Source organism: Columba livia, chromosome 5 (assembly GCF_036013475.1).
Source record: "Columba livia isolate bColLiv1 breed racing homer chromosome 5, bColLiv1.pat.W.v2, whole genome shotgun sequence".
NCBI lineage: Eukaryota > Metazoa > Chordata > Aves > Columbiformes > Columbidae > Columba > Columba livia.
In genome coordinates, this window is record NC_088606.1 from 56,199,135 (window position 1) to 56,225,672 (window position 26,538).

At 39.4% G+C, this 26,538-nt stretch overlaps 1 protein-coding gene across 1 annotated transcript; it reads left to right on the forward strand.

The window, feature by feature from the left end:
• The first annotated feature begins 1,441 nt into the window (after window positions 1–1,441).
• On the forward strand, window positions 1,442–22,627 carry COPB1 (COPI coat complex subunit beta 1). The gene is made up of 22 exons (XM_065065282.1): window positions 1,442–1,598; window positions 4,782–4,933; window positions 5,665–5,894; window positions 6,567–6,736; window positions 7,371–7,485; window positions 8,098–8,190; window positions 8,727–8,864; window positions 9,890–10,009; window positions 10,447–10,554; window positions 10,648–10,794; window positions 11,196–11,341; window positions 12,408–12,504; window positions 13,055–13,215; window positions 13,868–13,988; window positions 14,325–14,552; window positions 14,730–14,909; window positions 16,506–16,650; window positions 18,033–18,152; window positions 18,587–18,732; window positions 20,000–20,089; window positions 20,875–21,030; window positions 22,295–22,627. The coding sequence occupies exons 2-22, from the start codon at window positions 4,843–4,845 to the stop codon at window positions 22,352–22,354; spliced, it is 2,862 nt and encodes a 953-aa protein (XP_064921354.1). The 5' UTR covers window positions 1,442–1,598; window positions 4,782–4,842; the 3' UTR covers window positions 22,355–22,627.
• Window positions 22,628–26,538: the final 3,911 nt, after the last annotated feature.

A 26,538-nucleotide genomic window follows, 5' to 3' on the forward strand; every position in this document is an offset into this window, starting at 1 on the left:
TGTGTTTTTTTCAGCTCTCTGCTTCAGTAAAGCCCAGCTCATGTGGAACCAAAATCAATCCCTTTCCTGAGAGCCACTGCCTAGCTGTGGGGTAGCGGCGTGCTGTTCACGGCCTAAACTGAGGTAGCGAGGGAAGCGCATTAAGTTCCCGTGGCAGATCCCGTGAGCGCTGAGGTCTGTGCCACTGCGGAGCACACGGGCTCTGTGGGGCCGTGGGTGTCCCTGCAGTGGGGCCGTGTCCCTGTGGTGCGGCTGTGTCCCTGCAGTGGGCTCTGTGGGGCCGTGGGTGTCCCTGCAGTGGGGCCGTGTCCCTGTGGTGCGGCTGTGTCCCTGCAGTGGGCTCTGTGGGGCCGTGGGTGTCCCTGCAGTGGGGCCGTGTCCCTGTGGTGCGGCTGTGTCCCTGCAGTGGGCTCTGTGGGGCCGTGGGTGTCCCTGCAGTGGGGCCGTGTCCCTGTGGTGCGGCTGTGTCCCTGCAGTGGGCTCTGTGGGGCCGTGGGTGTCCCTGCAGTGGGGCCGTGTCCCTGTGGTGCGGCTGTGTCCCTGCAGTGGGCTCTGTGGGGCCGTGGGTGTCCCTGCAGTGGGGCCGTGTCCCTGTGGTGCGGCTGTGTCCCAGCAGTGGGCTCTGTGGGGGCTGCGCCAGGGGTCCCCGCTGCCCATTTGGATTCAAGCTGAGCGCCCTAAAGTTGGGGACAGGCGACAACTTCCTTGGGGACATCTGGCAGGGAAGCCCAGTGAGTCAGTGCTTCCTACGTGCAGAATGGGTGTGATGCTGTATTTTAAGAAAAATGAGTTCTGCATTTTTATTTTTTTTTTTCATTTTCCATGTTCAATCATTCTGCTGTAATCATTCTCACTAATTAATACATTGAAAATGATAAAACCCCAAGTTTTTGGGGTGGACTTACCTAGGGCCTTGATACCCTGCTCAATGTACTTGAAAAAACAAAACACAAAAACTTTGTATGTTGTCTTTAATAAAAGACAAACACTATGTTGAATCCATTTAAATAGTTCAGTCACGAAAATATTAACAGAATAATAACATTAGGGCTGTGTATTTGGCTATAAGCACTGGGACAAGTGCTTTCAATTTTATTTGTTCTATTACTAATTAGTTGTGTAATTTTTTTCCCCTTAGTATTGTTAATTTTTCCCCTATTTATTCGTCCCTATGGACTTTTCTACTTTTTCCCCCCCATTTATTTTTCTAGTTCCCCGTCCCTTTTTATTTATTACCTTTAGTTTTGCCTCGTTCTGCTCTCTCCCGCCCCCACTGCCCGAGCCGCCTTCCTGCTTACGCGCGCAATGACGTTGCCTGCCACGAGGCCGTGACGTCAGACGCAGGACCCCGCCCCATCCCGTTGCCCCGCCCTCCTTCCCAGCCCGGGCGGCAACGCGAAAGGGGCGGAGCCGCCGCAGGCGGCTCCGCCCCTTTCGCGTTGCCGTCCGGCTGGGAGGCGTGTCCCGGCAGGGCCGCCGTACTATCGATGTGGCCTGGGGAGGGAGCGGCTCCACGTCAGCCATCGCCGGAGCGCCGCGGGCTGAGCTCCGCATCGGGCCCGACTCGAGCGGACTGGGCCGGGCCGCCGCGCCAGCGGGTACGGAGTTTTGCGCCTGGGGAGCAGCGGCCTCGCCGGGGCCGAAGGACAGTGGGCACCGTGGCGGTGCAGCCGCCGCTCCGGTGGGGCCCGCAGGCCCGAGGCCTCACGGCCCCGCCCGCACCTTCCTGGGGGTTCTCTGAGGGATGGAGGGGGGTTCCTTGCGTGTGGGTCGCTGAGGGAGCCCCCGGCATCGCTAACGTTTCTGGGTGCTTGGCGGAGCGGGTCCCGGAGAGGTGCTGGGGGGTTGGGGGGTGTAGGTCTCCGATTTTTCTGAGGGGAATGGCGGGCAAACGCGGGCATCCACGTATTTAAAGTTTTAACTCGTCGCTAAAAATGCTATATTTGAGCAAAAAGTAGTCATATAGGAAATCATGAGCGAAATCTCCCTGAACGAACTATACGTTTACTTGGGATTCTTCAGTAAACGTTTTTACATGATATATTGTAGGTCGTGCATCAATAAAATGATTCTCTCAGGATTTTGGGTCGCCAGGTACCCCAGTTCATAAGGCTCCTCAAGGATGTACCAGGAGAGCGGGCACAGATTTTGATCTTCCTGTGTTGTATGAACTGTAAAACTTTCAGTTTCCTTATGCAGGTACCCAGATGTTTTATCGCTGAAGAAAAACAACACCTCCTTCTGTGTCTGTGGGGATTCTCTGTAAGGTTAAACTGTGATATCAAGGCTTGGTGCCTTGCAGGGGGGAAGGCTCAGTGGTGGCTCTCCCTGCCCAGTCACCAGCTCCACGTTTTACGGGACTTGGTTTTCACTGCTGCTTTTCAGAGCCTAAAATACACTCCATGTTTTCATGCTTTAGAGACCTGTTTGGCTTCAATTTTTCGTAGAATTTCTGCAGTTGAGATCTTTGTATGAGCAAAGATACCTGGTCTGCTTTTCACGAAAATCTACTTTCTGGTCTTTGAGTCATTATTGGAGAAGAAGGTGCTGGCTGCGGGGCTTTGAGGCAGGAGTTCTGGGTAACTATGGAAAAAGTACGCAAAAAACTGCTGCCGAGGCAAGAAAACTGTTGTATTTCTAAAAATGAGCAGGAGTAGTTTGTGTAGATATTTGTAAACAAGGAACTCGAAGAAACTAATTCTTAAAAATATAAAAATCGTAACAGGCGTTAAAAAAGAAAAAATCATCTTGCATTTATTATTTTGGGTAGTAGTTGTGGTACTGTTTTAGTTGTGTTGTTGTGTAGAAAGAGGCTGGAGTCCAAGTTAGCACAAGTTACCTGCTCACCGTTCAGCCCAAGGTTCTCTAGGTGCCTGTTGGTTGGGAAGAGGGACTTTGGACCCAGGACCGGCTTGTGCAGCATCTCAGCTGTTCATGCAAGTGCTGCGATTCCATGTCCGCCCTTCCCTCTCTTTCCTCAGAGCTGTTGGTTGGATGGTGCTTTTAACCAGGCTGGGAATGGGGTGTGTGGGCCTGTTGGATGTTGCGTGTGTTTCTTACTGCTTCAGAAATAAGGTTGGAGTGGAAGGTTACAGGGTTTGCATCCTACAAGTTGTCTGCACAGCTCAAAAAGGTGATGTGGGGTGGGAGCTGGCGTCCCCAGACAATAACTTTGTAAACTGGTGTGTTAGTGAAATCTTTATGTCAGGGACGTATGGCCCTCCTTGAGATCATTGTTCTTAGAGGAAAAGTGATCTGCAGTGAAAGCACAGCCTGGAGTTGGAAAGTTTAGTGGTTTCATCTTTATATCAGTCACAACCACTGATGGGGAACATTTTGTTCAGTTAGTAATAATAATTACATAAAACAAGCATGCTTTTATACAATATTTGACTGATGTGTAGTATCTTAATTTAAAGTAAAAAGGCATCTTCCTTGTTTTAATGATGTATTAAACTCGGTCTAAGACTTCCAGAAAATTAACAGCAATAGAAACACAGAGAAAGTAGTTTTTCTTTAGTTTTTTTTGACACATTTTTCTGTAGAATATACAACAGTGGCGATGTAATAAAAAGTAACAATTTACTGTGCTTGTCAGTATGGTATCATAGTGTTAACTGAGGAAGCTCAAATTTGGACACTTTTCATTACTTAAGAAATAGAATAAAACATTTTATTTGATCCTGTATGTCTATCGTATATAAGGAAGTAACAAACGTGAGAATGAGGACTGAGCTTAATTGGTAATTTTGTTACCTGAACTGTGAGCCAAGGGCAGGTTTGATAGATCTGTAACTTTGTCATACTTTTGACTGTAAAAATACATATTTTCCTCATTAGTGTCCAGTGGAACAGTTAGACAGTAGAGTTGAGCTGGTCTGGGAATTCTGGTCCTGCTTCCCTCTCCACCGCAGTGCTGCTTCTCCTCTGTTGATCTCATGCTCATCTTCAAAGCTTCCTTCATAGGCTGATTCAACTTGTTAAATGAGCCAAAAACTCTTCGTCTTTCTTTGCTGTGATATTTTTCAGGTGGGGGGGACTTATTGCTGTCTACAGCTACCTGAAAGGATGTTGTAGTGAGGTGGGGTTTGGTCTCTTCTCCCAAGGAACAAGCGATAGGACAAGAGGAAATGGCCTCAGGTTGCACCAGGGGAGGTTTAGATTGCATATTAGGAAAAATTTATTCACTGAAAGGTTTGTTGGGCATTGGAACAGGCTGCCCAGGGAAATAATGGACTCACCATCCCTGGAGGCGTTTAAAAAATGCATAGATGAGGTTCTTAGGGACATGGTTTAGAGGTGGACTTGACGGTGCTAGGTCAGCAGTTGAACTTGATGATCTTAAAGGTCTTTTCCAACCCACGTGATTCTATGATTTTGCAGCTTGTGTCATCTCACCTGGAGAGGCACAGAGGTGCAGGAAAGGTTGTGGGAATACAGACCTGGGATTGGGGGAGTGAGAAGATGAGGGAAAAACTGCTGCTTCCATTGAGCTGCAGTCAGGTGCCCACACACTTCAGTTATCTCTGACTGTGTTGAAGTATTGGAAAGATTTTTTTTTTCATTTACTTTTTTTTTTCCTCTTTGGGAAACTTCATGCTCTTCATTTTCTGGTACTGATGGGAATATTGTAGCATAACAGAAAATTGAGAGGGCTTTTGAATGTGCCTTCTCAAGAAACCCAGCAATCCCTTCAAATAATTAAGTCAGTTTAGAAAATATTTTTGTGGTGTTTGTTAATAAAATCTGTTAACTTTGGAATGATTTTGTTTGCTTTTTAGGTTGTCTGATATTTGTGTCAAAATAGTTCTTCCACTGAGAAAACTTTTGTAACCAAGAACCATGACAGCTGCAGAGAACGTGTGTTACACGTTAATCAATGTTCCTATGGATTCAGAACCACCTTCTGAAATCAGCTTAAAAAATGACCTAGGCAAGTAATGGACAATGATTTGAAGGATATTCCATTTTACCTGGATAATTCTCATATTCTCTCATTGTGCCTTTCCTAGAATATTGTTTATGTTTTATAAATGCAAACAAGTCAATTCAATGTTGTTTTTGTTTTGTTGATTTTTGAAATGTATGCATTCCTCTGTTTGACATGTTTTGAGAAACTTCATTATATTTATCATAAGTGTTTGGTTGTTGTTTGTTTGTTTGTTTTCCTCCCCTCAGTCTGCGCAAAAATTGGAAATCTTTTTCTGTCTTTCTGTTTGAAGTCATACCTGTTTGGGCTCAGGCAGATTTAAATAATGCAATGATAAGCAGCAAGTTGTCTTATCACTTGTTCAGCGCACTCACTGTTCTGTCTTGCTTGGAGGAAAGGCGCTGTTAGTATTTAGTATAGGTATGACATCAGAGCACATGGCAGTATCCTGGTATGAAGGGCTGTTTAAACATTGGAACAGTTCTGAAATTTGTTGAACTCTGTTAATTCCATTATGTGCATTCTAGAATTAAGTCTGAACTCCGTGGTTATTCATGACATATCTCTTGCATATCTCTTTATCCTTTTAGTAGAAGTAAGGGTGTGAATTGTATTGCTATGCTATATTGCGCTCTTTCAGAGGGGGTTCATATCTTCTGACACTGAAGGTCAATTTTCCTCTTAAACTAGCTGTGCCAGGTTAGCCTTCCTGATTTCCTTTCCTCCTTCTCTAGAAAAAGGAGATGTCAAGCTGAAGACAGAGGCCTTGAAGAAAGTCATCATCATGATTCTGAATGGTGAAAAACTGCCTGGCCTTCTGATGACCATTATACGTTTTGTACTGCCTCTCCAAGATCATACCATCAAAAAACTGCTTCTTGTCTTTTGGGAGATAGTGCCCAAGACCACTCCAGATGGACGGCTATTGCAGGAAATGATCCTTGTGTGTGATGCATACAGAAAGGTAGCCCATTGTTTAGTTAATTACTTAAGGGCCTATACTGGATCTTTCTGTGATGTATCTCATTTTGTCTTGTTTGATAAATATAAAAGTGGTTTATGCTCAGCATTTCCTTCTTAACTGTTATGTCCCAGTGCTTCAGAGCTGGGCAATTGTAGATGACCAGGAGACCTCCTACCGAGGAATTTTTTATGTGTTCTTTTACTATTACAACTTAACAAAAATTTAGTGCTCTTTGTTTCCAAGTCAACGAACCTCAAAGATGAGGGATAACCTAGTTACGGTCTTCATATTGTCTTGGGTCGAGCCATGGGTCATAAAAGAACACTACTTTTGGAATATCTTCATCAAGCCAATCCTTCACAAGGATAATAAGGTCCTTCAGCTTCTTTGAGAATGGGTCGGAAGCAGATGACCTAGAGATTAGTATCCAGTGTGCAGGAGTGCCTGCAGGGTGAGCTTTCACAGCCCTAGTGATCAGAGAAAACATACACAATGCACAAAAAAGCATCCCACAGCCAAAGTTTTACTACACAGAAATGTGTGCTTTTAAATATTGTGGGGCAGCACTGTTTTAAGGCTGAGCGTGGGAGAAGGGTAGCAAGCGTATTCATCTGAGCTTAACAAGAGGGCTGAAGAGTCTGGCATTTCAAATATGTTTCTTGTCGATTTTAGGATCTTCAGCACCCAAATGAATTTATCAGAGGATCTACTCTCCGTTTTCTTTGCAAGCTGAAAGAGGCAGAACTGCTGGAGCCTTTGATGCCGGCCATTCGTGCGTGTCTAGAGCATCGTCACAGCTACGTGCGCAGAAATGCAGTTCTTGCAATTTACACCATTTATAGGTAAATGCCAGAAACTATATAAAGTCATGGGGGCAGAAGATCAAGGCTAGTTTTAGTGACCTGGTAGTTTTTGAGATCTCATAAACATTTACCAATCAATGGTTTGGTGTTTGAGGGTTGGTTGGTTTGTTTGCTTTTTCTCCATGGGCTTCTCTGGAAAAGCAAGAGCTACTGTTGCTGCTTTCTGAAGTGTGACTGCAGTCCTTATATTGCAGGTTAATTTGTATGGGCAGATGCCTTCCTTAACGATTTAAATGTTATTAATAGTAACCATTGTCCACAACCATAAATATAGAAGAATCTTCACAGGAATATGCAGATACACATTTATTTCAAGCAAGGCATTCTTAATGTACTACAGGTGTACACTAAACATTATTGCAGTTGTTACCTGAACAGTGTGGCTGAACGTTACTATTGAACAGAAATAATTGATAGGGTAATGTCTTAGCTGTCGTGATAACAAAGACATTTTTTAAAGCTCCTTGAGTCTGCTGGCATTTCAAATAGCTACAGAAAAGCTGTGTTTTATGCTTTTTGAATCTTTGTCAAAGTTTGTCTTTAGGTTACACAATTAAGCCTTAAGTTCTACTCCTTACCAGTAGTTGTTTTAATTACTTTTTTTTTTTTTAAGAAATTTTGAACATCTTATACCTGATGCTCCTGAATTGATCCATGATTTCTTGGTGAATGAGAAAGATGCAAGCTGCAAAAGAAATGCATTTATGATGCTAATTCATGCAGATCAGGTAAGAATACTTGTCCTCAAACTGTCTTGGTTTAAATACTTGAAAATGTACTGGGTAACTAGCCAGTAGTTGTTTGGTGATATCAACTATTTATATTAATTAAAAGCCATATATGGTAGCGTTAACCCATTTGTGGAATATTTGGTAACTGCAAAAGTTAAAGTAGGTCTTCAGTGCTGTGTTAATTTAAAAGGAGAATTGCTGTATTTGGTGAAGGCATATGTTGATGCTGAAAACTGTAATTAGTTTTGCCAAGTGAACTTAACCAGATTAAGAAGTGCTCCATTACCTACTGTTTTATAGCTTCTGTAGACACATGAGAAAGAAACAGCAATTTCTCTTTAGTATTTTGGATTATTTACAGTCAACTGCCTTTTGTGCCTGATAACCATTAGTTTCATTTCTTTTTTGCCATTTATCAGCAGAATGGATTAATTTCTCTTCAGATTTACAATATTTTCATTAATTGTTTTAGATTTCAAGTTGAAGGGTTGAATATACGTTGGTTTGTGCTTTGATTTTTAAAATGTGTTTTGATTTAAAATATAACTGAGTGAGCAAACTCCAAATAATTTAGAATAATTTAGAATAATTTATCTTTTATTTCTATAGGATCGAGCTTTGGATTATTTGAGTACCTGTATTGACCAAGTCCAGACATTCGGTGACATACTGCAGCTGGTTATCGTTGAGCTAATTTATAAGGTAAAAGAGAAATGTTGTGGCACATTCCAAATAAATGTACATGTTAGATTGTATTAGACTGCTTTTTAAAAGGGATAGAATGTTGCTGGAAAAGGCATTTAGTCCATGTAAGGATTATGTCATTGCTTAGTAGAGCTGAGTAAGACTTGTCTCTTGAAACAATAAACAGCTGAAATGTGACAGTGCAGAGTGAGATGTCTCACTGGATTTTCTGTGATGTGGTCTGTGTGTTATCAGACTGTTCTTCATAGACATGAGCAGGACATCTGTTACAGAAGCTGGTGGAGGCTCTGCTCTTCATTTTGATCCGAGATTTTAAGACCGTATAGCATCACATACAGTTGTGAATAATAGCTTGTTTAATAGCTTATGTAATTAGATTTTTACAGCTATGAATGACACTTCTTATTCCCAGGAAAGGTTGTCATCTTTTGCTTTATTTTCTCCTCGTTGTAAGATAATGGAGCAATCAGGCTATACAGTTGCTATTTTGTTTTTTCTTTATGCATCAACTATGCATTGTTTTTCTTATCTAGGTCTGTCATGCAAATCCATCAGAGAGAGCTCGGTTTATCCGCTGCATCTACAATTTACTGCAGTCATCAAGTCCCGCAGTGAAGTATGAAGCTGCAGGTACTCTGGTTACACTCTCCAGTGCACCAACAGCAATCAAGGTACAAAAGTGATGTTTTCAGATGTTTCGGTAGCTTTTAGCGCACTGGAATTAATACTGTGTGCTGTACATTGATATTTTGAAAGAGCGAAGGCTTTAGTGATATGGAATGTTTTAACACTTCATGTGCAAAACACTGTCTTAAAATGTCTCTTTAAATTGGTCTCTAAAAAAAGACTAGGACTGTATTTTTGCAGACCTGCAGCTAGTGGACTTCATGTCACTTTGGCAGGGAAAAAGCTTGAATACTCGCAAACTGTTGTACAGTGGTTGGTATCAGCCTCCAATCTTCTTGGCGCACTTAGTAAAGCAGGCTAAAGCTGAAGATTTGCAGAGGTTGGATTACTTTATTTACTCATAAATATTACTCTTTTCAGACCAGGGTGGAAACATAAAGCAGTGAAGATTAACGTTGATTACTGATTGACCTTGGGTTCCTAAATTTATGTTTGTACAATTATTTGCGACTACACTTTGAATAATTTTGAACTTGCAAGGAAATTTCAGAAGTAGTTTATGGCAGTCTAGATTTAGAGTAAAAGCACTGTACATAATAGTTTCAAAAGATCAGAATAAGTATCCCAATATTCTTGCTTTAGTGTAATCATTTTTACTGAGTAGAAATATTGTTCATAGAAGCTGTCATTAAAACCATATCTAGATAGGCTAACACCGGCAACTATTTTAAATTGGTTTTCATGCCCTGTTGCATACCTAAGTGCTGACCCAAAGCCTGCCAGGAAATGTATCTCTTTACGACTTTCTTTGAATTTGAAATCAAGTCTGTGTTTCATAAGCTGATGCCATTGTGAGCGTTCCTGTGTCATTTTTGTAATGTGCTAGAATCAATGTTTACAGTGGACCAAAAGGTTTTAAAGACTGTTCTTGGGTTCATTTCTGTGCCAACTCTTTGAGTAGTTGGTTTAATAGTAAAATAGAAGGTGTGTTTTCCTGAATTTCTGTCTGGAATTTACCAGTTTTTCCTCTTTGTTGCTTAAAAAAGCTTTTTGATCCTTTTAATTTTAGGCAGCTGCCCAGTGCTACATAGATTTGATTATTAAAGAAAGTGATAATAATGTGAAATTGATTGTTTTGGATCGGTTGGTTGAATTAAAGGAGCATCCCTCCCATGAACGAGTGTTACAGGTATGTGAGCTGTCTCTTTTCTTGTAATCTTATTGAAGGCTTTTCTTTCATAAATTAAACTTCTGGGTGTTGTGATGTATGGAAGAATGCACTTCTGCAGTTTCAGTCTTCTGTTGATACGTTTTTTGGTAAAAACATATTTGATGGACTTCTGTGTTTGTGACTTGCTGCTTTTATTGTCTGCATAAGAACTAACAGTAGCAGATGCTGTCTGGATTGTAACAATGAGGTTGTTTGCATGGTAGACTTTTACATAAATGTAGAATGTATTAAATGAACACCGTGCAGTTCCTAATGTCTAGGATATCTTGCTTTTTTTGTCAGCAGATTATACACTATATATCCAGAAAGTCTTACTGAGGACTGAAAATTAGAAGTGTATGAAAAGGAAGTAATTTAAAGCACCAAAAGTAGTTACAATTTTGTGATTGTTTCAGGATCTAGTTATGGACATCCTCAGAGTGTTGAGTACCCCAGATCTAGAAGTGCGCAAAAAAACCCTTCAACTGGCTCTGGATCTTGTCTCTTCAAGAAATGTGGAGGAGGTAAAATATATGTTGCTTGTGTTTCGTTACACTGGTTTTTATTCTGTGGAAAAATATGGGCTGTTCTTCAATTTTATTTGATCTTTTCTGCAGCTCGTGATTGTTCTGAAGAAGGAGGTGATTAAAACTAACAATGTGACAGAGCATGAAGATACAGACAAGTACAGACAGCTGCTTGTTCGTACATTACATTCCTGTAGTGTTCGGTTTCCAGATATGGCTGCAAATGTTATTCCAGTGGTACGCAAATGTTTACTTATATTGTCATTAAATATGTTCTAGCTATATGCAAAACCTGGAGAATAACTGAAGCTGAGGTGTTTCTAATGGTGGCCTCACATGAAGCAATGCTATTTGTATTCCTAAAGAAATATAGGATTTTTGATGTTATAGTTATTTGTTTTCTGAGACTTTATTTTTCAAGATTTTTGAGGAACATGAGCATGTGCAATAGTTTGTGTCATTAGAAAAACAATTTTGGTATTAGATAATTGATTGGAATGTGCTTATGTTGGTTTGACTTCAGCTTTGTTTAATGGGATATGTATATGTAGTTTAATTTTTCTGAACGTAGAAGGAAAATACTGTTTACACACTGAGCCGTGCTGCTATTTGCGCTCATATCCCCTCTCCTGTGCTAGCTGATGGAGTTCCTGAGTGATAATAATGAAGCGGCAGCTGCTGATGTCTTGGAGTTTGTGCGGGAAGCGATCCAGCGATTTGATAACCTCAGACCTCTTATTGTTGAGAAGATGCTTGAAGTCTTTCACGCTATTAAATCTGTCAAGTGAGTCCAAAATATGATACCAGACATTGGTGCTTCTTGTGGTTCACTTGCATGAAATATGTATTGTCATGAAATATCTACTAAAATCCTTGCAGCTCACACGCACAAAAGAATTAAGTGAAGCTGAGGTATTTTGGGTGTAGATGATTTCTAGTTACAACTTCCTTCTTGCCTACTTCTACAAAACACATATAGGGCGCTTGTTGCATTGAAAGAAGAAAAGAAATTCAAATTTTGTTTTTACAATGCAATTGATAACTGTATTTCTGCATGTTAGAAGATATCATTGTTGACGAAAGCCAACTCTAAAGTGATATATTTGTTAAAACAGAGTTACTAAGGGATTATTGCAGCAGGAATTTATACTTGTAGGCAACTGGAAGTACTTACTGTACATTTATTAGAAAACCCAGTCTAACATAGACTGGGATTTGCAATCTCCAAAGCTTTTATAGTACCTAAGCTGTACCTATAGTATCTAAAAACTTGGTTATCTGATGGATCTGCAAAGGTTAAGTCAAATGAGAACTTCTCTGTATCAAGACACCAATGAACCATTTTCCAATACACAGGAAATCCTATCTCCATCATCATCTCATTAAGTGGGGAAAAAAACCACTCTGAAGCTTTACTATTTATTCCCTAATCTTCATTCATGTTTTTGATTTTCATTTTCTCCTATATGAAGGAAAAGACAGTCTCAGTTAACTGGAGGAATTACACCTGACTTTATTTGCATACAGTGGAATTATTTCATTATGATCATAATGAAATTCAATTTTGTGAATATCAGGATTAACACAGATGGAAATAAATTTGTAGCAGAGAATATATTTCCCTTCATATACTTGTTCATTAGATTACCAAGGCTGAAAGGATTTGAATGCTCTTGATCAAGACCTCTTGACCAAGGCTGATCGCTCTTGATCGAATTTGTTGTCTGTCAATCACGTCCTTTTGTATCTGTCAAGACTGGACTTTATCACCTGACCATAAATCAATTCCTTTGATGATAGTGTGAGTATATATAATGAAAGCGTGACTTAATTTACTGTTCTTGTCTTAGGATTTATCGAGGAGCTTTGTGGATCCTTGGAGAATACTGCAGCACAAAGGAAGATATACAAAGTGTAATGACAGAAGTCCGCAGATCACTTGGAGAGGTGCGTTTGCTTCATTAGGCTAGCTCTCTATGGGTTTACTTGCTCTTAGACAGTGTGTTTGTTTGTTTTTATTTAAAAAAAGGATATTTTAAAAAATTGAATAAAATGCAATAGGGTTTTGAGCACTTGTGTTATGGTTTTGCATTCATTATTAATTTTTTTTAAGTAGCCTGCCTGAAGCTGGCATGTATAGAGAATAAGTGATAGCTGTTAAGAGGAGAGATGAGAAATTCCTTATATCAGAGAGTTATGGCAGCTTTAAGATACGATTTAATTATATCCACTAACAAAAGAAGAGTGCTTTGAGTCTGGGTTGTTCTGATAGGCGTCTAAGACAGTCTGTATAATGTGACCTTTGTGCATGGGTAGGAGGCTTCTGTATGTATTTCAACATCTGCCTATCTTCTCAGATTCTCACAAAACTGTTGCACTGTAACTGACGTTTTACTTATAAAAACCTTAACAATGCAGATGCTTTTAATTAAAACCTTCTACGGAGAAAAAAAGAAAATTGTATTAATTGTAACAATTGTTTCCTGTTTGTATCTAGATCCCAATAGTAGAATCTGAAATCAAGAAAGAAGCTGGTGAGCTAAAACCTGAAGAAGAGGTGTCTGTGGGTCCAGCCCAAAAATTGGTGACAGAGATGGGCACTTATGCCACACAGAGTGCTCTCAGTAGTTCCCGACCTGCCAAAAAAGAAGAAGACAGGTATTTAAGATTTCATACTAGGCCAGGAGTGACTTGGTTAATGATTTTTGAGTAGTATTCCCTCTCATGCAATTTAGTGGTTGAGGTATTTTTCCTGTTTTAAGGTGTTATCCCAAGTAGACAGTAGCTGCCTAGTTGCTTATGATTTGTAATCAAAGCTTACTGCATATCAAAAAGGACATTATTAATTACAGTCTTCTAAATCCTAGTTGATTCTTTATGATTTATGCATAAAATCCCCTCACAATTTTAACTGGATACAGGGATGTTGCCTTTAGATTAAAACTTTTTTTTTTTTCCTTGATATTGCCTTGCACTTCTTGCTGTAGTTTATTTCATTGGTAGTCAGAACAATTGCCCTGTTTCCTTAATTACTGCAGATGGGCTACTTCGTCTTAAGTAGCCATTATCGTCTCAGAGCTACAATGGAATTATTATCCATTACACTTTTCGCTCCCTGTTTTGTGTGGAAATGTCTATGCGACTTGCGAATATCTCTGTATCTGGAAAATTACTGCTAAAGGAAAACAAACAAACTTCTGTGACCTTTCAACTTAATTTGTTTGTACAGTATGGATGTTAAGGTATGAAGATAAGTAGGCTAAAGAGTGTCATCCAAAACCAGTTTTCTGATTATCATTTGTCTTTGCAGACCTCCATTACGAGGATTCCTGCTTGATGGCGATTTCTTTGTTGCAGCTTCTCTCGCTACAACTTTAACTAAGATTGCTTTACGATATGTGTCACTAGTTCAGGAAAAGAAGAAGCAAAATGTAAGTAATCTGTTGTGTTTTCACTGTAGTTGCAAAGAAGGGCTGGTTGTTGCCTCTTTTAAACAGATGCGAAAGGGTTAAGTCCAAATGAGGTGCCAGTTCTGTGATTAGATAACAATAATTGGGGTCACAAACAGAGTGGTTGGAAAGCAGTAGGCCCTATCCAGACAATCTCTAAATCATGCTGCTCAGTTTCTAGATAATAAGTACTAAAAAAATAAGTAATCAAATAATAAAATATCTGAACAGAATAATGTACACCTTTTTATAAAAAAATGAGCTGTAAAGCTGTGTAAAATGCAATAACCTCATTCCTTTCTCTTTCCTCCTCCTCAGTCCTTCATTGCTGAAGCTATGCTGCTGATGGCCACAATTCTCCATTTGGGAAAGTCCTCTCTTCCCAAGAAGCCGATTACAGATGATGATGTGGATCGTATTTCCTTGTGTCTGAAAGTTCTGTCAGAATGTTCTCCTCTCATGAATGATATTTTCAACAAAGAATGCAGGCAGTCCCTCTCTCACATGCTGTCAGCCAAGCTAGAAGAGGAGAAACTTTCCCAGAAGGTGAGCTATGACAAGTCTGTAACCATAAACACTTGGAGTATTTTGCATATGTTCACATCCAGGCAGCTCCCAGAAATGTCACCGTTTGTTTGTGTCTAAGTCAGCTGTTAGTTGAGTGTGTTTTTGTGCTAAAGAATGGAATTCATAATGAATTCTTGAATATTTCTCTTCTTGCAGAAGGAATCTGAGAAGAGGAATGTGACGGTTCAGCCCGATGATCCTATTTCCTTCATGCAGCTTACTGCTAAAAATGAAATGAGCTCAAAAGAAGACCAGTTTCAGCTTAGCCTTCTTGCAGCGATGGGAAACACACAGAGGAAAGAAGCTGCTGATCCTCTTGCGTCCAAACTTAATAAGGTAATGTGAAAGTCAGTGTTTTAATTATTTACCCTTTGTACTGCTTATGCACAAGATCAGCTTTGGGAGTCACAGGCTGGAAGTGATGAACCAGGCTGCGGTGGTTGATTGGAAAGACCCAGCTATTTCCTGGGTAAGATCAGGAGAAAGATAAAAGCTCTTTTGCCCAAAGTTGTTACTTTCTTCATGTGGGAGAGGAAGAATAAGGAGGAGAATTCTGGAATATTGTGTTCAGTTCTGGGTCCCTCAATTCCAGAAGGACAGGGAACTGCTGGAGAGAGTCCAGCACAGGGCAACGAAGATGATAGAGTGGAGCATCTTCCTTATGGGGAAAGGCTGAGGGAGCTGGGACTCTTTAGCTTGGAGGAGACTGAGGGGTGACCTCATTAATGTTTACAGATATATAAAGGGTGAGTGTCACGAGGATGGAGCCAGGCTCTTCTCGGTGACAACCAATGCAAGGGGTAGTGGGTTCAAATTGGAACACAAGAGGTTCCACTTAAATATGAGAAGAAACTTCTTCACAGTGAGGGTAACAGGCACTGGAACAGGCTGCCCAGGGGGGTTGTGGAGTCTCCTACTCTGGAGACATTCAAAACCCACTTGGACACCTTCCTGTGTAACCTCATCTGGGTGTTCCTGCTCCGGCAGGGGGATTGGACTAGATGATCTTTTGAGGTCCCTTCCAATCCCTGACATTCTGTGATTCTGAGACTTGGAGAGTGCTGCGCTATGGGATGTCAAGAGGAAATTAAGATTGTTTGCTTGTCTGAAGAGCCCAGTAAGGTTCACAGGGAAGAGTGCAGGGATGTCACAAGTGATTAAGAACACTGTTCTTTCTTTGGCCACCATATCCTTTTGCCAAGTGCAGTGCATCCTTGTTTCACTCTTTATACCTTTTTTATTTTTTTTGCTGCTGGTACCAGGACCTGTAGAGAAGGCACAAAGAGAAGGAATCTCTTCATTCATTCATTCATTCATTTGTTAGAGTTAAATAGACTTTTATTTTTTAAAAGTCTAGTTGAATTATTTTTACTGTTTAAAGTTACCTTTTCATTTTAAGTCAGCATTTGTCATAGTGATATTTTTAAGAATAAATGATATTACAGTCTATATTTTAGATACTTAAGTGAATTAGGTTCAGAATACATTTCATCTGGAAAGGATTTATAATTGTAGAGTGTACGCAAAAGAACATGTGAAGGAAGGATGCAGTTAAAATTTATTTGTGTGAATAATATGGACAGTCACTGTGTATTTAGCTATAAATAGATTAAATCTGTTTATTTTGGAAGACTTATGCGCGTACTTTATATTTCCTAAACATCACAACTTCTTTAAATGCTATTTTCTAGACAAAACTTGTGGTGATTGCAGTGGGGTTTTTCAATTTTCTTTTTTTTTTTTTTTCTTACTAGTAAGTTAATTCTGTGAAATTAAAAGCTCTTGCACACCAACTTGATTTGGAGGCTCATATTGAAGAGCAGTGGATTTAATTGTAGTTGATTTTTATTTTTTGTCACTGTTGGACATGATTCCATGTTTTAAACTGGTTTATGAGAAAAAAGAAACACCTTAAACTCTCTTCTTTCTCAGGTTACTCAGCTGACAGGTTTCTCGGACCCTGTCTACGCAGAAGCATACGTCCATGTCAATCAGTATGACATTGTGCTGGATGTGCTGGTGGTGAACCAGACCAGTGACACCCTGCAGAACTGCACGCTAGAGCTGGCCACACTAGGTAAGGGCTGTCAGATGCATTTTCACCAGGGGCCACATCAGCCTTGCAGTTGCCGTCAAAGGACTGTATAAATGTAGGAGTAGTTAACATAAAAAATTAAAATATAAACCTGATATAAACCATAGTCAAATCTTAAATTTTTCATGCTTTTTTCCTGAGATATTGCGTAGGATTTTTTATATATTTATTCCCCATTGTTCTGGAGAGCAAGAGGACCAAATCCAAACTGGTGTGGAGCAAATGTCAGGCAACAGCCAGCCACCTGGCCGAGGTGGTTCTTGCCTTCAGCCTGCAGTACTTAAATCCCAAACTCCCTCAGCCGAAACCATTCCCTGCACCAGCAGCCATACCAGAGCCTTGCTTGGACAAATGCTGAGGCTTCATTAACTTCCTGTAGGAGAGGGACTGGAACAAATAATCTAAGAACAGTAACCTGTTAGTTGTCTTCTGTTTTGGCAGTCAGGAGTTGAAATATTTTTGCAACATATTAGGAGAACTCATATTATATACTTTTAATTGATATCAATGTGTGAGGGGCATAACCTTCCTTCTAATCTTTTGTAAGTCATTTGATCAGACTAATGATGGAGGTAAGTAACACAAATATTTTATGTAATAGATTTTGTGGATTTTTCTGTTTACCAGCTCAGTAAAGTGGAATCCTGTATTTCGCAGTTGGTGTCTTCTGATATATTGCAAAAACTCTCTTGATTCTTCATTCTTGTGTGTAGAGTAGATGCTGTTTGTGCTATGTTCTCAAACTCCACAGTTTGATAGAACTAAGGAGTCTTTTACAGTTACTTGCTGAAGCATTAGGAAAAATACACCTGTTACTGTTTCCTGTGAACAATTATATTCAAAATCAAGGGGATACTTTGACCTATTTATAAATAGCTTAGTGCATGTAATACTGGACATTGAACTTTGGGTTTGAGACAATTGACAGTAGGATTACCTATTATGGTGTCAGTGATTGAAACATAAGGTAGAATTAACCATTTCCTGATCGTTAAAAATTAATGCTAGACTCAATCCAAAGCCCATTTAAGTCAGTATTTATTTTCAGTGGCGTTTGGATGAATACACAAATATTTTAACTGAAATTTTTAATGTAATGTAAATTGTTTTGTCTTGCAAGTAGCAAACAGTAAAAACCAACAACAACAAAAAACCAAAACCAGAACCAAAACAAAACAACACAAAAAACCCAACAAACAAACAAAAAAATCCAAATCAACTGGTGTATTTATGCTGGTATTTAGCACAACTCTGTAGACATCAGAATTAAGGGACAAGAAAATAAAACAGTGCTATTCCAAAAGCCAAACTGATTGTGTACTGGGAATGTTTCCTGATCTCTGTCTTGCAATCTCTTTACACAGGTGACTTGAAACTTGTGGAAAAACCATCTCCTCTGACACTTGCTCCTCATGATTTTGCAAACATTAAAGCTAATGTCAAAGTTGCTTCAACAGAAAATGGAATAATTTTTGGTAATATTGGTAAGTAAACAGTTCAGTATGCAAAATTAAAATGAATGTGCAACATTTCTTAACTGCTTAATGAGCTCAAAAATAATTAAAACACTGGAAGAGGAAAGTAAATGGTCTACAATGTATGAGTATGATTTAAAAAAAAAATTGTATCGCTTTCACTTAAAATGATAGTAGAACGTGCTACCTCGAGAATGAGTGTCAGCATCATACTCGAACTGACGTCTCTGAGTGCGAGATGAGCTGGGCAGCCTGGCCTGAAAGACCAGGAACTTCACTCAAAGTTCTGTGGTAACTGGGTAAAGCACTTGAAGAGGACAGAGGTCGGCGAGGAGGCTGAGCAAGTGCTGACTGTTGTTAACTAGCACGTGGTAACTAAGCACTCTGATTTAGCGCAAATTCATTTTCTTAAACATTAAGGTTGTTTGTGCTCTATGTTGCAGTGTATGACATCTCTGGAGCAGCCAGTGACAGAAACTGTGTAGTGCTCAGCGATATTCACATTGACATCATGGATTACATCCAGCCTGCTTCTTGTACGGATGCAGAGTTCAGACAGATGTGGGCAGAATTTGAGTGGGAAAACAAAGTTAGTGTTATTTTTTATATGTTATTTGGGGTTTTGTTAGTGAGGTATAATTGTATCTACATCAGCTCATTATGTCAACATTATCTCTTGTGATACACATTGGATCTTGGCCTCAAGTAACTCATTCTCTTACTGTTTTCTGTTTCACGACCTTAGTGATGCAATAACTAGTTTTTTCTTACAAAAGGGGTGTGTGCATTGAGCGTTACCTCCTGTATGGAAGGTGTCCAAATGGCTTGGTGCTTGCTGTGTGTTTTGGCTCAAAGGTGAAATAGCAACAAATGCTAAGTTTGTGCTGACACTACAGAACTGGTCATACTCCTCAGCCTCTCCAGTTTGGAATTGTGTTGTCTTTTTTTTAATCATAGAATGTTTTGGGTTGTAGGGGACCTTCTAGTGATAATTTAGTCCAGCCCCCTTGCTGTGGGCAGGGCCGTCTTTGATTTCTTGCTTTGCAGTACAGCCATAGCATACAGAGTGGCTATGGATGCTACATAAGACCAACAAAATGGTAGGTACGTTACACAGTTAGTGCCCAAACTGTTAGTTACAGACCTGTTAAAAAGAGTTTAAGGGAGATAATATTGCGGAACAAAAGGGCTTTAAGAGGGGTAATCTCATGCGACAGAGCAACTTAATTTAAGAATAAAAACATTAAAGCAGAATGGGTGATATTTTACACGAGCTGTACCTTTGTTTGCTACATGTATTTACATATATTCACTTGAGAATGGATTTAAGTTCCCTTAAAGGGAAATTAAAAACAAATTTTAATCTGTAATATGGGAAGCCTTAACAATTTGTAAACAACTCCTGAAAGACGTGTTAAATAGCAATTTAAACAAGACCCACAATACTCAATCTGAGGAAGCCAACGCAGCCTAGAGAGCTTGGTCACCAGAAGGGAAATATGAGAGTAATTTTTATCATTGGTTAAAAGCAAGCTTTGGACTAGATACCGCTTTATTTTTTTGTGCTGACAATGTGTGAACTATATTCAGACAAGAAGTGTATGATTTGCTGTAGAGAGTCTACCTGTTCAGCAGAGTATCATATTCACCTAATACATTTTAGGAATCATAGCATGGATTTACCACCCTTTAACAAGCAGATGGTAGGAGGTGAAGACTTCGTATGATGCTGTCACATAATGTGATTTGGAGAAATGTAGCGGTGATCCTCTTCATAGAGCCCTGAAGATGAGATGGTTTCAGAAATGCCTGAGATACTAATTAAAGTAATTGCCATTTTTTTTCCCTTCTTGAAGGTTACAGTGAATACCAATATCATTGATCTAAATGAATACTTACAGCACATACTGAAGTCAACCAATATGAAATGCCTCACTCCAGAGAAGGTGAGCTATTTGCTTGAAGACTTTTAGACACCCTTTTTAGTTTGTGTGCTTTGTTTAATTTGTTTAACATTTGTTGTAAATATTATTATAAATTTGTGACTGTTAAATTGTTTTAAATATTCTTATTTCATAAATATGAAATAGTACATATACTTCAAATTTTTAAATGAGTACTCTGAAATGAGTAAAAGCAAGTTAATGTTACAAAAATTCTGTGTCTCTTAATCATTTTAGTTATTTCTTGGCCAGCTAGAAAACCAGAATGTTTGTTTTCATTTGTAGTAGCTAAGCTGTAGTATAGATTTGATGGAACCATCTGGTTTTATACAAGTCTTTTTTCAGTAGCTCCAAGTTCCTTCCTTCTCTGTCAAAATTTACCTTTCTTTTGCCAATTTTGCCTTTTTGTTGCAAAACAAAATATATGTATAACTAGCTATTTGCTTTTAACATACAGTGTATATAATAGTTGTTAGCCACAATAGGTATAGTGGCTGTTGCTACTATGTATCTTCTTTATCATTTTGCTGTTCATTAAATCAGATCATAAAATGCCATCCTACTGTGTTTTGATGAAAATTGTAGATTGCATATCTTTCAATATTAATTTTAGAAAAAGGCCACCACTGTTTTCCAATTGCATGACTTTCATGTTTTAAGGAAGGTTGTATGCAAAGAAAGAGGCTTAAATGTTAAATGTTGGTGTATGTCGAGCTATAGGTAGGATGAATGAAAATGTATGTAAAGGATTTTGGCCATTCTAAAGAATTAATGTGTGCTTTCTGTAGGCACTTTCTGGTTATTGTGGCTTCATGGCGGCCAATCTTTATGCACGTTCCATTTTCGGAGAAGATGCGCTTGCAAACGTCAGCATTGAAAAGCCAATTCATCTTGGACCAGAGGCACCTGTCACTGGTCACATACGAATCCGTGCAAAGAGTCAGGTAACGTGGCTTCTGTTTGAGTACCGTTTCTCCTCATCATTTTTAAGAAAATGTACTGGGCACTCTAAAAAACTTGCAAATTTTGGACATTAGTTTCTGGTATTCATGGGAAATTTTTGGGGAAGATGAATAGAGAAACTTTAGGCTTAGTTTTAAAGAACGATCTTATACGTATTTTGTGAGAATTGCTTTTTAGTTAGGTGTACTCATACCCTACAACCACGTTGTACCTCTTCTCTCCCAGTGCATTATCATAAACTAGGCCTTTGGGCCAAGATTTTCTTATTTTATCCATAGTGCTGCAAATAGGACAGTATACTTGATTTGCTTTTAAGTAAAGAGCAAATAGTCCCCAAGGTTCTATGATCTATTTCCTATGGAATTCTACATTTCAATTTCATATAACAAGGAAATTTTATGCATGTAATTTCTGTTCACTAGTTCCTTATAAAAACAACAAAACAAACCCCAAAGTCTGTCATCCATGAGTCTGCTTTGGATTTTAGAACTTCTGACTAAAAAAAGTGCCAAGTTTGGAACCATTTAATAACAAAACAGCTATTGTACCGATAAATATATTTTAAACAGTGTGCAATAAAGGACTACCTGTGAATTTTCGCACACGTCTCATTAAAACCATTTAGTTTGTCGTTGTAAAGATTTCAGAGTGGTTTAAAATCAATATTTCTGATATGTTCGCAGTGGCATTTTTTACATAAGACTACATTCAATTGTATATGCCAGCTTAGTTTCATCTTGAGATCACTCTGTTTATTAGGTGGTTTTGTTTGTGCAGTTTCTTTTGAGACTACTTCATTTTCTATGTGAAAATATGGTTCTGAGATGAAGTTATTTTCTATAGTTTTGGTTCATTGAGTGTAGTATCAACACTGAGACTTTCAACAGCTGAATTTCAGTAACTTGATCGACTGCTGTAGTTTCTTCAGTGGCAGCATATTTTCAAGTGGTGGGAGGTCAAAAGGCTTCCACTTCTGTTTTTTTTCCTGCCTTTGATATTGATAACAGATTTAGCAGTTGCTAGCTTAAATTTAAGTGTCATGTCAATAATATGTGTAGATGTAGCCTTTACCTAGTGTCAAGAATATATGCCCTGTTATTGATACCAATAAATGAACAGTTAGAAATACTTCAATTTGCATGTAGCTAACTTCATAGATTTCTGTACATGGAACTTCCATTTTAATATAGATAAAGTTATTTTGAAGTGTCAGTGTCATGAATGTTTTCTTTCTTTTCCTTACAGGGAATGGCTCTGAGTCTTGGAGATAAGATCAATCTGTCTCAGAAGAAAACAAGTTTATAAGTTTTACCTAGTATCTTTTCAGATCTTTTACAATTTAACCTTAGGTATGTGGCTTTTGGGATCCAGAACATCTTATATTCCTCAGTGTTCTGTAATTGTAGAAGCCAAGCTTTTGAGCTGAAAGCATTCCAGCAGATAATTTATAGGTTCTCCATGATTGATACTGAGCAACATTTTAAATCTCCAGGTTTTTTTCTTTGTACTGGAAGTCATGTTTTCTTTGTCTCTAATATATACTGATGCTCACAGTACAATAAACAAATTATGCCAGTACTGTTTTGTCTGTAAATTATAAACTCTGTATTATTTGATCAGTATTGAATATCTGGTGGGGTATTTTGGTAGTCTAAGAAGATGGGAGTGTGTAATAGCTTAAGTGTTTACAGTAATAACTAGGCCTGAATTGTGTGGATGTGTGATCGTGACTGGTATACCTTGGAGAATATGTATATTTGACAAGTAAATCGAAGGTGGTGTGTTCTAGGTGGCTGGTTAAGTGATGTAATCACAAGATTGTAACATCAGAAAAGAGATGGTCAGAATTCAGCTCTTTCCAGCAACTGCTAGAATCAAAGTAGAAACATTCTTTCTGAGATGCTTTCCTAACAGTATTGTCATGAGTAACACAACATTGCTGGTGTGATGGTCTTATTTTTGGTAGTACGGAGAAGACAGGCAAGTGCAATGTCAAAGCTGCAGCAGCGTGAGCGGCACTCTCAGACAACACAGCCAGTAGCCACATGTGGGAGCTGGGGAAGGAGGGATTCAGACTGATTATGGCAGTGAAATGAACCAAGTTGAGGAAATGTGGAGAAAGGAAGAACTGTGAGGTCAGGCCAGGGCATGGAAGTGAGTTAACACCATTTGGCTACTAAATGTTATGCAAATTAGCAGTAGATTAAAACATAAGCATTAGATTGATAATACTTTTAGCTGAATCTGTTAAGCATTAATTCTGAATTTGTTTGATTGTTGTAAGCAAGCAATTCTACAGAAGAGTCCCCAGAGCCAGCAGTACTCTTCCATTTGGCAGAAAGTCCTGCTGCTGAAGGTGAACAGCTGTGTCCTGCTCCAGTAGGACAGACAAGAACCAGGGTACCCAAAACATTTAAGGCCTTGGTGATAAAGATACCTGTTTTCCACTCTGAATAAGCACAGGAAGGAGAACACATGTAAATTCTGAAATGAAAGAGTCTAGGCTGCTGTATTTTATCTGGGTATCCTGGATAGCCCTAGAAGTACAATGCAAAAACTGAACTAATAAGTGACATTCGTATAAATATTTCATTACCTGTTCCTCCCAATGCTACTTTTTGTCAGCTAGCTTTGGTCTGTTCTTAAAAGCACCAGGTTCAGTTTTCATTCCAATCCTGTTCTTAAGCGTAGGTACTAGAAGATAATAGTTTGCCCATAGTAAAAAGTGGGGCAGATCTGTCAACAGGTAACACTTTGCAGTGATGCAGCTGTACAATTTGGAATTTTTAGCACGTAAAAATCATAAAATCATTAAGTCTGCTGGTAGTAGTAATTTTTAAGCCATTAGCCATCAAAACCATGCTGTGTCTTACAGTACCAAAGTCTGCATTACTGTACCCCAGTGTACAGACACATGCTAAGGCTACATCTTCTGTGAAATACTCTAGTTGCAAAATGTGTGAGTTCCGAAGCGACAGTGTGTTTATTTTACTATTTTTTCATAGGTACATACCTCACGCTTATTACCTACAGTAAGAAAAAGGAAAAGACCTTCAGTAAGCAAGGCTGTTGCCAGGAGTTTGAGCAGAGAAAAAGAAAACAGCTTTGAAGGCTCTGATTACCTTGTGCACTTTTCTGAGCATCAAATACGGCTGTGACATGTACAGGTCACAGTAATGTATGTTTCAGGCATCAATAGTAGATACTGTTAACCCTCAGTATTACGACAATGTGATTTTTAAAATATTTACCTGCTATAGTGGGGGGTTATCCAGCTTTTGTATTCCAGTAGGTGTTAAAGGCACTAAATCAGTAAGATAGTGCAGCATGGTTTTGCTGAGTGACCTGTTTGGTTTGTGTGTTTTGAAATCCCTTTTTGGTTCTGCCATTATTTTGCTTTCTACGGAAAGCCCCAACTCCTGCACCGCATGATACCAGTGGGAGCTGCAGCTCTGCCTTGAGAATGAAGTGACGTCTCCGCATGATCTCACAGCAGCTGTATTGCCTTCTGGGAAGTTATACCAGATTCATGAGGCTATAGTAGAGATAATCAGAATGTGATCTTAACTGCTTAGTACTTCATAATTTGCGGGGGACGATGGGAGAAAAGCATAGGAGTAGGTTGTATGTACTCTCCTGTGGAATTCTATGGATATTGGTCTGCTGCTTGGGAGGGTGTGGGGGACATTTTTTTCTCCGGTTACTCTAAGCCAAGCCAAGCAAGAAGAGAATCCTGGGACTCCAGTGAATGGTTTCATCATTGCAAAGACACTGATTACTGGGACACCAACAGAGATTGAGTCATAGCTATGTATACACTAACGTGAACGAGATGGATTTGCTGACCACAGCTAAGGAAAGGATGTTTTTGGAGAAGCAGAATTGGCTTGTAGTATGTGTTACCCAAGCCCTAGTTCAGTCACAATCTGCTCTTCTTGTTGGAGAACAGAAAACCATCCTGACATGCAGATAGCCATATTTCATGTGGCTCTTAGTCAGCTGGGAGGGACACTTAATTTAACTCAGTTTAGGATATCTTTTGCTGTCACAACTATATGCAGGGATGTGGAAACACTGCAGAAGCTGCTGTGACTTTAGGATTCATATTCCACCTGTCATGCTTTTCAATAGCTCTCCTGCAGAATTGGCCTTGTGCAAGTTTTCCTTGGTGGTGTGTATTTTTCCAATAGCCTGAACACTAAAAAAAGTTAGAAGCATGTTTCATGTCTGTACTTCAGAGATGAAATTCTATGCTTTTATATATATTCTGTTGTGTTTTGGCTAAACTTTAGCTCGGTAGCTCAGGTAATAGACTGATTTTGATTTAGAGCACCTTATTTAAAAGTAGCTTTAGTGCCCTAAAGAGAGACTGACAGGTTTTGTGTGTCTGCCTGTGCACATAGACAGGGTTCTCAAGTTGTGTTACTTGAGGGGGCTGGGCCTGTCACTGTGTAAAAAACCTGTATGTGCGACAACTACCACAACCACTGTTGTGGAAAGGAAACGGGAGGAGAGTTGATGTATCATCATCATGGTTTCCAGGAGAATTAGTGATTACTTTAAAAATTGCTGTTCTAAGGAGAATGGGAACTCTGAAGTAGTTGCTATTGAAGTGTTTGATCAACATTAATGGGGTACAAAATGTTAGCTAGATACTCATGAACTGTTCTGCATATACCTAGGAATATCTTACACAGACTATCCTACTTTCGGTTGGTCCCTTCCCTCTGAAATGATTGTATGATCTACAATCTGCTTTAGGATCCACTTAGAGCTTTTTCATTGCACCAAAACTTAAGAAAAGCTCGTGTAAATCTGTAGCTAGGCTGTATAGTTCAAAACTTTGTACCAGGAGGTTATTAACCTATTTTCTGAGCAGCAGTGAGTATGTATTGTGTACACTATGCTTGGGAAAGTGTAAAGTTATTCCACAACTCTGATTTCAGAAGCTTGGATGAGAATGGGAATCAATCAGCAGTAGGTGTAAATGGAACAAGAAAACTGGCTGCTTTTCCATTAAAAGCTTTTGAAAGTCATTGCACAAGGCAGGAGGCTGGTTTCTCCGCTGCTCCTAACATAGAGCTGCTGCGAGTTGGGGCCAGATTTCTTTACAAAGGGCCCAATGAGGATTTATATTTTTGTGTCGTATTTAGATGATAACATGAGAAGCAGGAATGTTTATCTGGTGACAGGCATGATGTAGGCAACTCTCAGTTATCTGGGAGAGGACGTGATCATCCCAAGAAGACATGAAAGCAGGTGATACAAAAATAAATCGGGCCATGGGGGAACACGGTTTGTATACTGAGCTTTACCAAGATCTTTAAGTGGTTTCTGTAGAGACAGCTTCAAACAGCTCTCACGTGAGGGGCGGTTGCTCTGTATGATGCGCTTTTTGGCACAGAGCTGCAGCTGGAGTGTTGAGGAAAGACCCGGCTGGTTATTCCACACCTTGGGTAACCCACAGAGGAACGCCTGTCAGTTAGCTG

Coding starts and splice junctions, on each gene's coding strand:
- COPB1 (XM_065065282.1), top strand. CDS start 4,843: ATGACAGCTGCAGAGAACGTGTGTTACACGTTAATCAATGTTCCTATG. Junction 10,555..10,647: donor CTTCAAGAAATGTGGAGGAG/GTAAAATATATG, acceptor TCTTTTCTGCAG/CTCGTGATTGTTCTGAAGAA. Junction 18,153..18,586: donor AATAATTTTTGGTAATATTG/GTAAGTAAACAG, acceptor TCTATGTTGCAG/TGTATGACATCTCTGGAGCA.